At 46.7% G+C, this 14,583-nt stretch overlaps 1 protein-coding gene across 3 annotated transcripts in view; it reads right to left on the bottom strand.

Annotated features, from left to right (window-relative positions):
* SEMA6C (semaphorin 6C) overlaps window positions 1-14,583 on the bottom strand; it is a 179,777-nt gene that overhangs the window by 51,522 nt on the left and 113,672 nt on the right. For all 3 annotated transcript variants that reach the window (XM_066609054.1, XM_066609055.1, XM_066609056.1), the window contains exons 3-6: window positions 8,129-8,323; window positions 7,827-7,941; window positions 6,788-6,845; window positions 6,573-6,626 (exon numbers count right to left, since the gene is read on the bottom strand). In XM_066609054.1, the coding sequence (XP_066465151.1) occupies window positions 6,573-6,626; window positions 6,788-6,845; window positions 7,827-7,941; window positions 8,129-8,237 (336 nt within the window). In that variant the 5' untranslated portion in view covers window positions 8,238-8,323. The remainder of the gene's footprint in view (window positions 1-6,572; window positions 6,627-6,787; window positions 6,846-7,826; window positions 7,942-8,128; window positions 8,324-14,583) is intronic.

Genomic DNA, 14,583 nt, shown 5'->3' with positions numbered 1-14,583 from the left:
AGAAAAGAAAAGGATGAAGAAGAAAAACGAAAAGGAGGAAGAGAAAAAAGAAAAGGAGGAAGAAGAAAAAAGAAAAGGAGGAAGAAGAAAAAAGAAAAGGAGGAAGAAGAAAAGAAAAGGAGGAAGAAGAAAAGAAAAGGAGGAAGAAGAAAAAAGAAAGGAGGAAGAAGGAAGAAGAAGCAGGAAGAAGAGGGAGAAAGAAGGAGGAAGAAGAAGAAGGAAGAAGGAGGAAGAAGGAGGAAGGAGAAGGAAGAAGAAGGAGGAAGAAGGAAGAAGAAGAAAATGAACAAGAAGAGGAGGAAGATGAAAAGGAGGAAGGAGAAAGATGAAAAGGAGGGAGGAGAAAGATGAAAAGGGGGAAGGAGAAAGAATAAAAGGAGGAAGAAGAAAGAAGAAAAAGAGGAAGAAGAAAGAAGAAAAGGAGGAAGAAGAAAAAAGAAAAGGAGGAAGAAGAAAAAAGAAAAGGAGAAAGAAGGAAAAAGAAAAGGAGGAAGAGAAAAAAGAAAAGGAGGAAGAAAGAAGGAATAAGGAGGAAGATGGAGGAATAAGGAGGAAGAAGGAGGAAGAAGAAGGAAGAAGGAGGAAGAAGAAGGAAGAAGGAGGAAGAAGGAGGAAGAAGGAAGAAGGAGGAAGAAGGAGGAAGGAAAAAGAAGAAAAAAAGAAGTAAAGAAGGAAGAAGAAAAAAGAAAAGAAAAGGAGGAAGAAAAAAGAGGAAGAATAAAGAAGAAAAGGAGGAATAAGTAAAGAAAAAGACAAAGAAGAAGGAAGAAGATGAAGAAGAAAAGGAAAAGGAAGAAGAAAAGTAAGAAGAAGAAGGAAGAAAAGGAAGAAGAAGAAAAAAAGAAAAGGAGGGAGAGGAAAAAAGAAAAGGAGGAAAAAGAAAGATGAAGGCAGTAGAGGAAGTCCTCCTATTCTTACTTCTCTTTCTTCCTTCTTCTTCTTCCTACTCCTTTTTACTTCTTCTTTAGGGCTTTTATGGCTCTTGGACAGTTTTAGAGTTATTGGTGAAGTTCAGGTTCGGTTTAAACTAATTTGGACCACACTTTTTGCCCAAATTTGGAAAACTGGCTAAACCAAAGTTCTGAAAAGTTTGCTCATCTCTAGTCATGGCCTTGTACACATGAGCTGTAAAAGATCGGCATAAGCCTCCGTACCCTGTGATCATAAGAATTATTATGTCTATGGACGGCTTTCCATTGTTATTCCACCAGTCTCCTGTTCCCGGACAAGCCGCAGCTGCAGTTTATTCCTGCATATCTTCTGATTTCATCCATTTTTTTCTTTGTCCTATGTAGACCCGGAGTTTGCAACCAGCAGGTCATATCAACCGTCTGTTATCTAAAGGAGATTGTAGTGAATTATTCTGGGCTGTGCTTTTCTATAATAAACCCATTCATCCGCAATCTGGGCAGTCAAACAGATACTCCATTAAATCCACGCCTGCCATTGAACGGTTGTCTCTATTGCTCTGTTGCCTTTGTGTAAATGTTTGCCGCCTGTAACACCTTCACCGGCAATTCAGCCTTGACTAAAATGGCTTCTCCAAGAGCCCTGCAGCAAAAATCCACTTTTTATGCTATTCGCCTTGGTGTCCAAAGAGTCACAGCTTGACTGCTGTCCACTTAGCTGGGGCCCTGCACTTTTAACGTTGTAATGATATACGGTTCTGTGAAAAGTGCTGCCCTGTGGAGTTGTGAGGAATAATAAAGCTTTGTTGTTGTGAAAAAAAGCCAAATGAAATGGGGTCTGGAGTGCAGCGGCAAGGGGGTACTGCTCAATGTTATGTATGTGCCATTATGCATTCTGGATACCTATTCTCAGAAGCCTTTCATGTAGAGCAAATATAAAAAAAAGAGTAATGCCATTAATGTTTAACGCACTGCTCATAAAAAATGATTTCACAGCTGCAAAAACATAAATAAACCAAAAACAAGAAAAGTTTACTTCATATTTAAAGGTTAAAGAAAAATATAGCTTATAGTTTTCACCTCAGGACACGGGGATGAAAACACTATTGTGACAAAAACATTTAGACTGGTGTTACTGTTGTTCTGGGAGAGAGGCAGAGAGAGCTGCTTCACTCCATGTCTGGACACAGAGCAGTTCAGAAAATTGCTGCAGGAAATACATGGAGTGAATACAGCTTCAGGCCTTAGTCAGACGGGCGTTTTTTCGCGCGATTTGCGGATCGCATGACGGATGCGCATCCGCAAATCGCGTGACCGGTGCGCGCAAGTCGCCCGCAAATCGCCCAAAAATCTGCTCCTAGCCGCGTTTCATTAGAAACGGGCCGGAGCTGTCCAGCGCATTGCATTCAATGGAGACGGCAATAGAGCCGGCTCCATTTAAAGCAATGCGCTGCGGGCGAGCCCGGGTTGAATTGTCGGGAAGGGCTTAAATATATAAGCCCTTCCCTGCAATTCATCCTAAAATGTGTAAAAATAAAAAATATACATGTACTCACCTTCTCCCGGCAGCCGGAGCTCCGCGCGGCCGGCCTGCAGTGGGTGTGAAGGGGGTGTGAGTCAGACCTGCCCCCTGATTGGCTCAGCGCTGAGCCAATCAGACGCATGTCTCACTCACACCCATTCATGAATTCATGAATGGATGTGAGTCAGACCTGCCCCTGATTGGCTCAGCGCTGAGAGGCAGCAGTCACTCACCCATTCATGAATTCATGAATGGGTGTGTGAGTGAAACCTGCCTCTGATTGGTCAGGGCTGTGACCAATCAGAGGCAGATCATTCAGCAGGCGGGGATTTTAAAGCCCCGCCGGCTGAATAGTGCCGAGAAGCAGTTCAGGAGAACTGACAGCGGCCGCGGCTGGACTCCGGCTGCAGCGGAAAGGTGAGTATACAATTTTTTTTTATTTTAACACATTTTAGGATGAATTGCAGGGAAGGGCTTATATATTTAACCCCTTCCCGACAATTCACCCCACGCACGCCGGCAGCCCATTGCTTTCAATGGAGCGGCTGTATTGCTGGCTCCATTGAATTCAATGGGCAAACATCGTTCTTCTCTGCCACAGCTGTTACAGCTGCGGCAGAGGAGAATGATTTGTCTTCTATATGTTCTCAATGGGGTCGGCGCTGCTGCTGCCGCCGGCCCCATTGAGCGCATATAGAGAAGAGAACAGGAATCGCAGATCGCACATAAGTACGATCTGCGATTTCTGTTCTATAATTTATCGGACGAGCGCATAAAAAGCGCTCATGTGTCCGATACCATTGCAAAGCAATGGTTTTATAAAATTGCCGGACGCATGCGCAAATCGCGGCTAAAAACGCCCGTCTGACTAACGGTCTTGTTTTCCATGTATAGACATATGCAGTGGGGGCTTTTTTAATTTCTTGGGGGTCAGAGTTATATTATTATCTCCATGTTGCACATCCACTGAATGGCCCCTTTATTAAATTCCCCAGTTCTCTCATAATTGGAGCTGGTAATTCTCCCAGTGACCCTGGAGTGCGGCATAAAATCACATGGGAAGTTTTTCCATGGATCAGTGTGAATCCACATTAGATGGATGATACTCCAGCATGAAAAAGTGCACTAAACTTGTATCACTGAGCAGCGGAAAAACATCACCTGGTCAACTGGTTCCAGATTTCTATTGCACCGTGCTTAGGGGAGGTCAGAATTTGGCACAAGCAGTATGAATCACTGACCCCTTATTGTCAGCTTGTCAGAACATGACAGCATCTCCCATATAATCTGCAGCATTCTACAAGAAGCTTCCTGTCCGCAGGGGCCAATATTCGTGCAGAGGAATTTCATCACCAGGTGGAATCTACACCAATTGCAGCGGGTCTATGGGCCAAAGGATGGTAACAATAAACTTGCATTGATCCTACTAGCAGGCTGTGAGGGGCTATAGTAACAGTAGACTGGCATGGATAAGATTGCTAGGTTGGGAGAGGCTTTAGTAGCAACAGACTGGCAATGACCTTGCTAATGGGTTGATAAAGGCTTTAGTAACCGTAGACTGACATTGACCTTACTGCTGGGTTGGAAAAGGCTTGAGTAACAGTAAACTGGCATGGATCATGCTGCTAAATTGGGATAGGCTTTAGTGACAATAGACTGGCAGTGGCCTTACTGCTTGGTTGGGAAAGGCTTTAGGACCAACAGACTGGCATTGACCTTACTAGTAGATTGGGAAAAGGTTCATTAACAGTAGACTGGCATTGTCCTCACTAATAGTTGAGGAAAGGCTTTAGTAACCGCAGACTGGCACTGAACTTACTGCTAGGTTGGGAAAGGCTTTAGGACCAACAGACTGGCATTGACCTTACTAGTAGATTGGGAAAAGCTTCATTAACAGTAGACTGGCATTGTCCTCACTAATAGTTGAGGAAAGGCTTTAGTTACCGCAGACTGGCACTGAACTTACTGCTAGGTTGGGAAAGGCTTTAGTAACAGTGGACTCGCACGGACCTTACTATTAAGAGAAATTAGACAGAGGAACTTACTGAAAACAGAGCCAAGTTCTTCTCCAGTATCATTTTGCAGAATCTTTCATCAAATGGATGAAAAATGAATAATTCTGGGAATCTGTTGTCCCAAGCCCCTTCTAGACATCTTCATCCAATCTGCCTGGATGCTCTTGTCCTCTCATCATCTTCCATCGACTTCTTTGGTAAGCCTCTCCACTAGCTTCCCGGAGGGGGAAACTTTCAGGTGAGCCATTTTGCTTGAGATCAAAAATCTAATCAAGGCGTTTGTGGTAGAGAGAGCATCGCGCCAGCGTGGAAGGCGCTGGAGTGTGAGACATTGACAAAGAGAAGCGTGCAGACATCGGTGCTTAGCTCAGCAAGAGAAAACCTGCCGCTGTGCAACATCACAGAGCCGCTGAGTGTACGGGGGAGCGGGGTCATCTGCTGCTCAGCCTCAGCAGCATGCTCTTCTTAATTAAAGGCGAATTCTAATTAGTGCCGGGGATAATGTTATTTTCCCTGGGCCAGCAGTTGGAGCTTTCTCATTTAGGGAAATTTTCATTTAGCAGACAAGTAACAAAGGCCTTGAGTCGGCAGCGGGATCGGGAATTGTGCCTGGGAGTTCTTCGGCTCATTTTCGAAGCTCGTAAAAAGCATAAATAAAAAATTGTTTGCCGCAACCTATTGTGTTTGGTACGTTCCTAATTTGCCCTTCTGTCGTCTGGAGATGGAAACGGTCCACGTTCATTAGAGGCGAGGACGAATTGCTGCATGTTGATACACCCCACCAGGTGGATCGCCCGCGCTACCCTCCTGCGGCCATTGTGTTAGAACATCTCATCTTAATGCAGATTATTGCAAACGGTTGTCAAATTGCATCATCGCTATAAGGAATCTGGGTAGTGGGGGCTAATAATGGGATGTCACGATATATACTATGTTGACGGACGTATGCCCCCCCCCCCCCCCCCCCCACCAATCTTGTGCTGTCAGGTGATGTGTGAGCATTAGGTATAAAGGAGAAGATTGCACAGGGTATCCCAGTACAGGAACCATCAGATGCCACCAGGTGTAGAGCTGACAACGGGGTCTGGTGGTGGGATGTCACCAACCAATCAGTACAAGACATCGCAGCTTTTAGACCTTCCATAGTCCACTGTTGGCCATGTTATTGGGAGATGAAGGCCATCCAGTGTGTGCGGTGCCGCCACGTTCAGGGAGATCTCGTAGGCTGACAGAATGTGGACAATGAAGCCTTGTACGAGCTGTGAAGACTTCACACACATCGTCTGCCCTCGCTGAGGAGGTCTCACAGGTCATTGGGACATGCATTAGTACCAGAATCATCCATAGGGAACGGCATGTGAACGGTTACCATGGATGAGCGGCTGCACACAACATCACGGAAGTTAATGCACAGCGGTGCCTGCGATGGAGCTTGAAGCGATGGACTGTAAGTGAGTGGAAGCAAGTGTTGTGGACAGATGAATCACGAGACACCATCTTCTGATCAGATGGCCGCACTTGGGTGTTGCGGTGCGCAGAAAGTGGTTTCTACGCAACTGCTTTGTCCCAACAGTGAAGTTTGGAGGAGGTTCTGCTATGGTGTGACAGAGTTTCTGCTGGGAAGGACGAAGGCCATTGGTTATAGTGAAGTCCACCCTCAATACCAATGGGTACATAGACATTCTGAACAATGTGGCATCACCTACCTTGTGGCAATAGTTTTCTACAAACATGACCGAGAACTATGTCATACGGAAAGCTTGGTGGAGGAGCAGAACATCTGCAAACTTCATTGGCCTCCAGACTCTGAATCCCATCTAGCATCTTTGGGATGATCTAGAATGCCGTATTTGTGCGCCCAACATATCCATCATCCCCCGCATCACTATCTGAAACTCTCCTCCAGGAATGAAGGCAAATCCAACCGCACATCTATGGGAATTCAGTGTAAAGTGGCCAAGGAGGGTTACTGCAGTCATTGAGGCCAAAGGAAGCCCAACGCCATATGGAGAAAAATGAATAAAATTTGATTTCATCACCTTCTACGTGCGTCACAATACTTCTGTCTACATAGTTTAGCTATGGAGGTCCATAGGTAACTTCTATGCCATGATAAATATCACTTACCGGTTTGCCCCTCATAGCACAGTTATCCATGTCCTTCGTCTTCCATGTTATATACTGAAAGACAAAGAAGAAGAAATGTACTATTTAAAGGGACCCACTATTGGATTTTAACCTCAGAGCCCCACAAAGATGCTATCTACTGACATCTCTCTGCAGGGCGGGGTGTGTGACACATAGAGGGGCAGAAAGGCAAGGCCGCAATCCACAGATCTTACCTTGTCTGGTGTAATGGAGTCTTTGGCTTTCCGAAGATCGATTGCATACACGTGGTCCCTAAAATAACAGAGGGTCACATATTATGATAAATTAGGCTCCATCACATCTGCATTGATTGCTATGGGCAACGAGGCCACTCAGTTATTAGTCCACAGAACCAGTGATGGACGCCATTTTGTGTTAGAATAAACCATCATTTCAAAAAAGGAAACAGCTCCCCCCCCCCTCTGATTTTGATTTTGCCCTCTGTAGGTTAGAGATAGCTGGATATTCCTATAGAGAAAATGATCTATTTTTGGAGTATGAAGACTATAGTTTATTTTGAGGTATATTCCGTCATTATCTCCTCAGGCAGGAAATTATACATATTTTCCTCGTCTGCGAGGCTGATGACTCGCTCAGTTATGGAAATGAATGAATTCTGTGTTAAAAATGGCTTCTGTATGAAAATTAGCCTCAGAGTTCACATGTGGTCACATGGTGAGACTGCTGTTGGCTATACTGGCCATGTGAGCCATGAAAGTCATTGCTTTCTGGATCACAAGGGATAAGGCTGATGCTGTTGGATCGAAAACAACATGAAGAGGGTGGGCAGAGGCTGTTTTTTTTTTTTTGGGGGGGGGGGCAAGTTTTTATAAATGTTGGAAAACCCCTTCCCACCCCAGGACGTAAATGTATGCCCTGGGTGGAAAGGTGTTCTCGCGTATGGGCATACACTTACATCCTATGGATGGCACAGCTGACTGACGGCTGGCCTCCAAATGCAACAGCGGGGATTGATGAGAACACCAATCCCCGCTGTTCACAGAGGGAGGTTGCAGATGAAAATCCCCAAAAAAACGTTGCACCCTCAGGACCAAAACAGATCATGTCATTAACGGGTTAATAAAGAAAATTACTATGAGTCCTGTTTCATGGAAAGACTCTTGAATACCAATATGGTTGTCATTAGAATGCCACCAAGGATTGGACTTCCCTTTCCTAGACTCCTGTACACTAAATTTGTCAAGTTAGGAGGCATTGCAGGTCAGCACTCACCTTGCAGCGACAAACAATGTCTGGTTGAGCTTGAGCATCTTCTGAAAGTCCAGACCAAGATGGGTAGAGTCAGGATCAGTGGTCAACCCTCTGAACCATGGGTAACCCTTTGTACCTTCAGGATGAGGAAGGAAATATAGTCATTAAATGAAAGGTACGTTCCTCAATCACCCCCAATGGATCTAAGGGCCAGTAGACCACGTTCAAGAACCTAGAAGAATATTATAAGGTTGTCTACAGTCATCAGGGCAAGGTCAGTATTGTACATGGATTGTAGACTTTTCCATGAATGTGGTACTTACTTCCAGTATCGATGCTTCTAAGAGGACTCAGGTCTTTCGGGAATACGAGTGAAGAGGACAGTAGACATCTAACAAGGAGAAGAACCAAACCAAGAAGCAGGTGGGACATTCTTATCCTCTTCGGAAAGTAGCAGAAATGAGAGGGTGGAGTCCTGGGATTAGGGGATAGTCATCATGGTCCAAGAGACTCTGCAACTGGAACACAATACAAGTACTGTGAAGCAGTAAAGTGAAGCAGATGAGGACATATTGTTTTACTACACATGGTGGGATTCCTCTTGATCCCACCTTACCATGGTGGTGTTGCTAAAAAATCTCAAAGGTTTAGTAATCAGGACGGTACTATACCGAACGGAACCAAACTGGACCCTGGAAGTCTGTGCATACAAGGACAACTGCTGATGCTTATGCAAGCACTGTGACTATATGGCATCAGATGTTGGCTATCCCTTATGGACACAGTAGGGTTATCTCTATCATGGGGCACCGTGGCAGTTCTGTGACTACATGGCATCAGATGTGGCTATCCCTAATGGACACAGTAGGGTTATCTTTATCATGGGACACCGTGGAAGTTCTGTGACTACATGGCATCAGATATTGGCTATTCCTTATGGAGACAGTAGGGTTATCTCTATCATGGGGCACCGTGGCAGCTCTGTGACTATATGGCATCAGATGTTGGCTATCCTCTATGTACACAGTAGAGTTATCTCTATCATGGTGCACCGTGGCAGTTCTGTGACTATCTGGAATCAGATGTTGGCTATCCCCTATGGACACAGTAGGGTTATCTCTATCATGGGGCACCGTGGCAGCTCTGTGACTATGTGGCATCAGATCTTGGGCTATCCCTTATGGCCACAGTAGGGTTATCTCTGTCATGGGACACCGTTGAAGTTCTGTGACTACATGGCATCAGATGTGGCTATCCCTTATGAACACAGTAGGGTTATCTCTATTATGGGACACCGTGGCAGCTCTGTGACTATATGGCATCAGATGTGGCTATCCCTTATGGACACAGTAGGGTTATCTCTATCATGGGGTACCGAGGCAGTTCTGTGACTATATGGCATCAGATGTTGGCTATCCCTTATGGACACAGTAGGGTTATCTCTATTATGGGACACCGTGGCAGCTCTGTGACTATATGGCATCAGATGTTGGCTATTCTCCATGTACACAGTAGAGTTATCTCTATCATGGTGCACCGTGGCAGTTCTGTGACTATCTGGAATTAGACGTTGGCTATCCCTTATGGACATAAGAGGGTTAACTCTATTATGGGGCACAGTGGCAGCTCTGTGACTATATGGCATCAGATGTGGCTATCCCTTATGGACACAGTAGGGTTATCTCTATCATGGAGTACTGTAGCAGTTCTGTGACTTCTATGGCATCAGATGTTGGCTATCCCTTATGGACATAGTAGGGTTATCTCTATCATGGGGCACCGTGGCAGTTCTGTGACTATATGGCATCAGATGTGGCTATCCCCTAAGGACACAGTAGGCTTATCTCTATCATGGGGCACCGTGGCAGTTCTGTGACTATATGGCATCAGATGTTGGCTATCCCCTATGCACACAGTACGGTTATCTCTATCATGGGGCACCGTGGCAGTTCTTTGACTATAGGGGATCAGATGTTGGCTATCCCCTATTGACAGAGTAGGGTTATCTCTATCATGGGGCACCGTCGCAGTTCTGTGACTATATGGCATCAGATCTTGGGCTATCCCTTATGGCCACAGTAGGGTTATCTCTGCCATGGGACACCGTTGAAGTTCTGTGACTACATGGCATCAGATGTTGGCTATCCCCTATGCACACAGTACGGTTATCTCTATCATGGGGCACCGTGGCAGTTCTTTGACTATAGGGGATCAGATGTTGGCTATCCCCTATGGACATAGTAGGGTTATCTCTATCATGGGGCACCGTGGCAGTTCTTTGACTATATGGCATCAGATGTTGGCTATCCCCTATGCACACAGTATGGTTATCTCTATCATGGTGCACCGTGGCAGTTCTGTGACTATATGGCATCAGATGTTGGCTATCCCCTATGGACACTGTAGGGTTATCCCTATAATGGGACAACATGGCAGTTCTGTGACTATATGGCATCAGATGTTGGCTATCCCCTATGGACACAGTAGGGTTATCTCTATCATGGGGCACCGTGGCAGTTCTTTGACTATATGGCATCAGATGTTGGCTATCCCCTATGCACACAGTAGGGTTATCTCTATCATGGGGCACCGTGGCAGTTCTTTGACTATAGGGGATCAGATGTTGGCTATCCCCTATGCACACAGTAGGGTTATCTCTATCATGGGGCACCGTGGCAGTTCTTTGACTGTATGGCATCAGATGTTGGCTATCCCCTAAGGACACAGTAGGGTTATCTCTATCATGGGGCACCGTGGCAGTTCTTTGACTATATGGCACCAGATATTAGCTATTTTTATGCTACATTTCCACCCGATGACAGTCGCCCTCATCGTTCAATGGCAATGGTTGGCTATACATAACCCCGGCAGCGCCTGTAGATGGCGGAATGATTTATCTCCGAATGAAACTACGTGTGTCGGTTTTAATTTTGCACGGCATCATTTTGTCTCCATAGACGGTTAATACGCGGGACCTCGTGAACCTGCATCTGGGAGGCGCGGGGCTGATTAATAGCAAGGCTGATCTGATCTGATAGTGCGTCTTCATGTAAAGTGTATTTATTACCAGTCCGCTCCCCTCCCCTCATCCTATGCCACTTGACTGGCCGCCTCTGCTTCACCGCTCAGTGCCAGCAGAAAGAGCCGAGACGTCCGCCCCGACAGCCCGCACTTACCCCCTCACCGCCGTAGAGGAACGCGACTTCGGAGACCGAAATAACATTTAATTACGCACGTTGTATAGATGTTTCATAGACGGCACACAGAAATGAGCGATGTTCTGCAGACCTCTAAGTGGTCAGTGGTGTAACAATCTGCAGGATACATCATTATGTATCAGGAGATAGAGTGATGTTCTGCAGATCTCTTAGTGGTGTAATAATCTGCAGGATACATCGCTATGTAGACCATGTAGAGTGCGATGCTCTGCAGATGTGTATTAGTTTGCAGGCATAGACGATTTCCTTGCCCGCAGCACATCTCACTACCTTATATAACGCAGCAGAAATCCATTTTCGATGTTCGCCCTCCGGTTCTGCCATAATGATGTAAATGATAACGCAGCGAAACGCGTGGAGCACATCGGCAGATTGTACATGAAGCAGTCCGAGCGAGTCGTAAACGCGCTGGACGGGTCTGAGGCCCCCTGCTTGTGACATCCTCCCGGTGTGATGAGCGCGGCACGTGGAGCCGGCGAGGAGCGCAGAAGTGTAGAAAATGACTCCCAATTATTAGCCGGCAGATGGAAGGAAATGGAGTGGAAATTAACCCTAAAAGCGCGCCGGCCCCTCCCCCACCCCTCTCACGGATACTAATTTCAGGCCATTTCCAAGGCCCAAATTGAAGCAAAATTGTTCTCCCAAATTCGCAGGAGATGGCGGCGCGGCGTCTCGGGGTTCGGGAGAAGATGCGTGCAGTTAATTGGATATTCTCTGCAGGGGGGTGAAGGCTGCGGAAGACAGCTGTGGATTATACGTGTGCGCAGACGATGGCAGAGGGCGCCGAAGACGCCAGACAAACACAGCTCGGAGATGCAGCAGTGTGTTGTTAGGGTGTAGCAGAGGTGAGTATGTAATACCAAGGGATATTTGGGCATCTAGATGTAGCAGAGCTGAGCCGGTGACACTGTATGCTGCTCTGACAGCTACAGATGTAGCAGAGCTGAGCGGGTGACACCATATGCTGCTTTGACAGCTGCAGATGTAGCAGAGCTGAGTCGCTAACGTCACTTTTGGATAGGGCATGTAAAAGACCTGTTGAGACTATGAAAATGAGACTTTTTTTTATCCATGTGCGGTTCCGCATGACATCCGTATACGCATTTTATGCTTCGTTTTCTTATCTCCTTTTTGTGCCCACAAAACCAAAAAAACTGAAACAGGCCCCAATTCTGCATCTCATAGCAACGTGAAATCTGGACCGTGCACGGATGGCGTCTGTGCGATGTTCGTTTTTGTTTTTTTTTTGAGTCCCCATTGCCTTGAATCAAAGAGTCTTGGCCTCAGATTGGACCAGAGTAGGGCGTGCTGCGATTGTATTCACGCAGAACGTCTGGCCATGTGAAAAAACGGATGTGTGAATTGGCGCACTGACCGCATTAGGACGCTCGTCATTCGCACGGACATATGCAGTTCTGGTCCATGGAATACACAGTGTTTTCACTCCATGTATTTATGCACAATTGGTCCTTCTTGTGCTTTTCACATGTGCAAAAACAAGAAGCCCCGGTAGATTTCTCCTGCCTTCATGCATGCATACGCAGTGAATATATATGTATCATACGTATCCGCCACATATTTACCTAATCCCATTATCTTTAATGGGCAATTCTGTTCCGTAACGCAGACCCAAATAGATCATGCTGAGATTATATTCACATGTGAAAAATACCCATGTGTATAACGCAGATCTAAATAACCCAATGCAAATCAACGGGGATTATCCTATCCATATTATGCGTGTAATACAGAGCCTGAATATGCCCGTGTGAATGAGGCCTAAGTAGGAGTGCAGGTTGCACAAATGCATTTCCTTTCCTAGTCCCAGCTGCCAGATCCAGAAGTTGCTGCCAGGCCCCAACGATGCTGCCAGACTCTGAAGATGCTGCCCGCCCCCAACAATGCTACCAGATCCTAACGATGCTGCCAGACCCCGAAGATGCTGCCAGACCCCAAAGATGCTGCCTGAACCTGAAGGCGCTGCCGGACTCTGAAGATGCTGCCCGACCCCAACAATGCTACCAGATCCTAACGATGCTGCCAGACCCCGTAGATGCTGCCAGACCCCGAAGATGCTGCCAGACCCCGAAGATGCTGCCAGAATCTGAAGATGCTGCCAGAACCTGAAGATGCTGCCCGACCCCAACAATGCTACCAGATCCCAACGATGCTGCTGGACCCCAAAGATGCTGCCTGAACCTGAAGGCGCTGCCGGACTCCGAAGATGCTGCCCGACCCCAACAATGCTACCAGATCCTAACGATGCTGCCAGACCCCGAAGATGCTGCCAGAACCTGAAGATGCTGCCAGAACCTGAAGAGGCTGCCAGATCCCAACAATGCTGCTGGACCCCGAAGATGCTGCCATACCCCAACGATGCTGCCAGACCCCAAAGATACTGCCAGAGACCCGAATTGTGACCTCCACAAGTATATCACTGGGAAAGGCTCCTTAAGTAGGTGCTCCAACAGCTTTATAGCCCCGCCTCTGCCTTAAGCCTATATGCTGCCAGAAGTGAAATGTAAAATGTGCCCCCCCACCCCACAAAAAAATCACTAATTTTTAAGGCATTAAAAATGCCAATACACAAAATATCCATCATATATTTGAACCACTGAGACTTGTCTAAAGTCACAGTAATAGTGCTCCCTGCACTGGTAGTGCCCCAATAACAAGTGGCCCCCTTAGTGGCCCCAGTTGTAATAGTGGCTCCAGTACTGCCCCTTAGTGGCCCCAGTGGTAGTAGTTACAAGTAGTAATGGTGTCCCTGGACCTTTGGCCGGGCAGCCACCCAAAAGTTGATTTATCCCCAATTCAATTCAACTCAGCCAGTCCGCAGCTCACCTCCTGCCGCTTAGTCTGTGACCCCTGACACCTCCGCCTATGCTGAGGAACTACATAGACACCAGAGAAGGGTAGCTGGAGAGGGATCAGGGTCACAGACTCAGCCGTGGCAGCCCTTGGAGGGGAGCTGCGTACTGCATGAGTGAAAAGCCAGGCGACTCCCAGCCATTGAACGGTAAAAGACAATTACCAACTCCTGTGGCAACCCGCTGCCCCTCCCAAGGTCATGTAGACTGCCACCTGAGGCAGCAGGCTCTGGTCGCCTCATGGTAGGGGCACCCCTGACAGACATGTTCTTGGGTTTTAACGGCCCATACAGTGCTCCAGCATAAGCGCCACTTGAATTGGGGATAAATCAACTTTTTGCCCCATTTCTGATGTCTCTGGGCCCTTTATTGGGGAGGATCAACTGTATGGGACTTATTTCTGCAGACATCTGACCTTCTCCAAAAACAGCTGCTGTCAGGGGTCCAGTTACTCCATCGGTGTCATATTATTCAGTACTGGGAGGCCCATGATAGGAAATAACTGAGGATTCAAGGTAATTCTTATAGGACTTGTAGCCACAAAACGGTATGACGGAAGCTCCACGTATATTTTTGAGGTGGTAGATCTTATCCCATTGGTGTCCTGTGACATCTGAGGAGACCTCATACAGCTAACGGAAATCTGCTAATCAACAAAAAACTGTTCCAGACACACCTAATTAATTAATA

The sequence above is a fragment of the Eleutherodactylus coqui genome, chromosome 6, assembly GCF_035609145.1.
Source record: "Eleutherodactylus coqui strain aEleCoq1 chromosome 6, aEleCoq1.hap1, whole genome shotgun sequence".
In the NCBI taxonomy this organism is placed as follows: Eukaryota; Metazoa; Chordata; class Amphibia; order Anura; family Eleutherodactylidae; genus Eleutherodactylus; species Eleutherodactylus coqui.
Note: the sequence above shows the minus strand (reverse complement) of the source record. Positions and strands in the feature narration are given on the sequence as shown.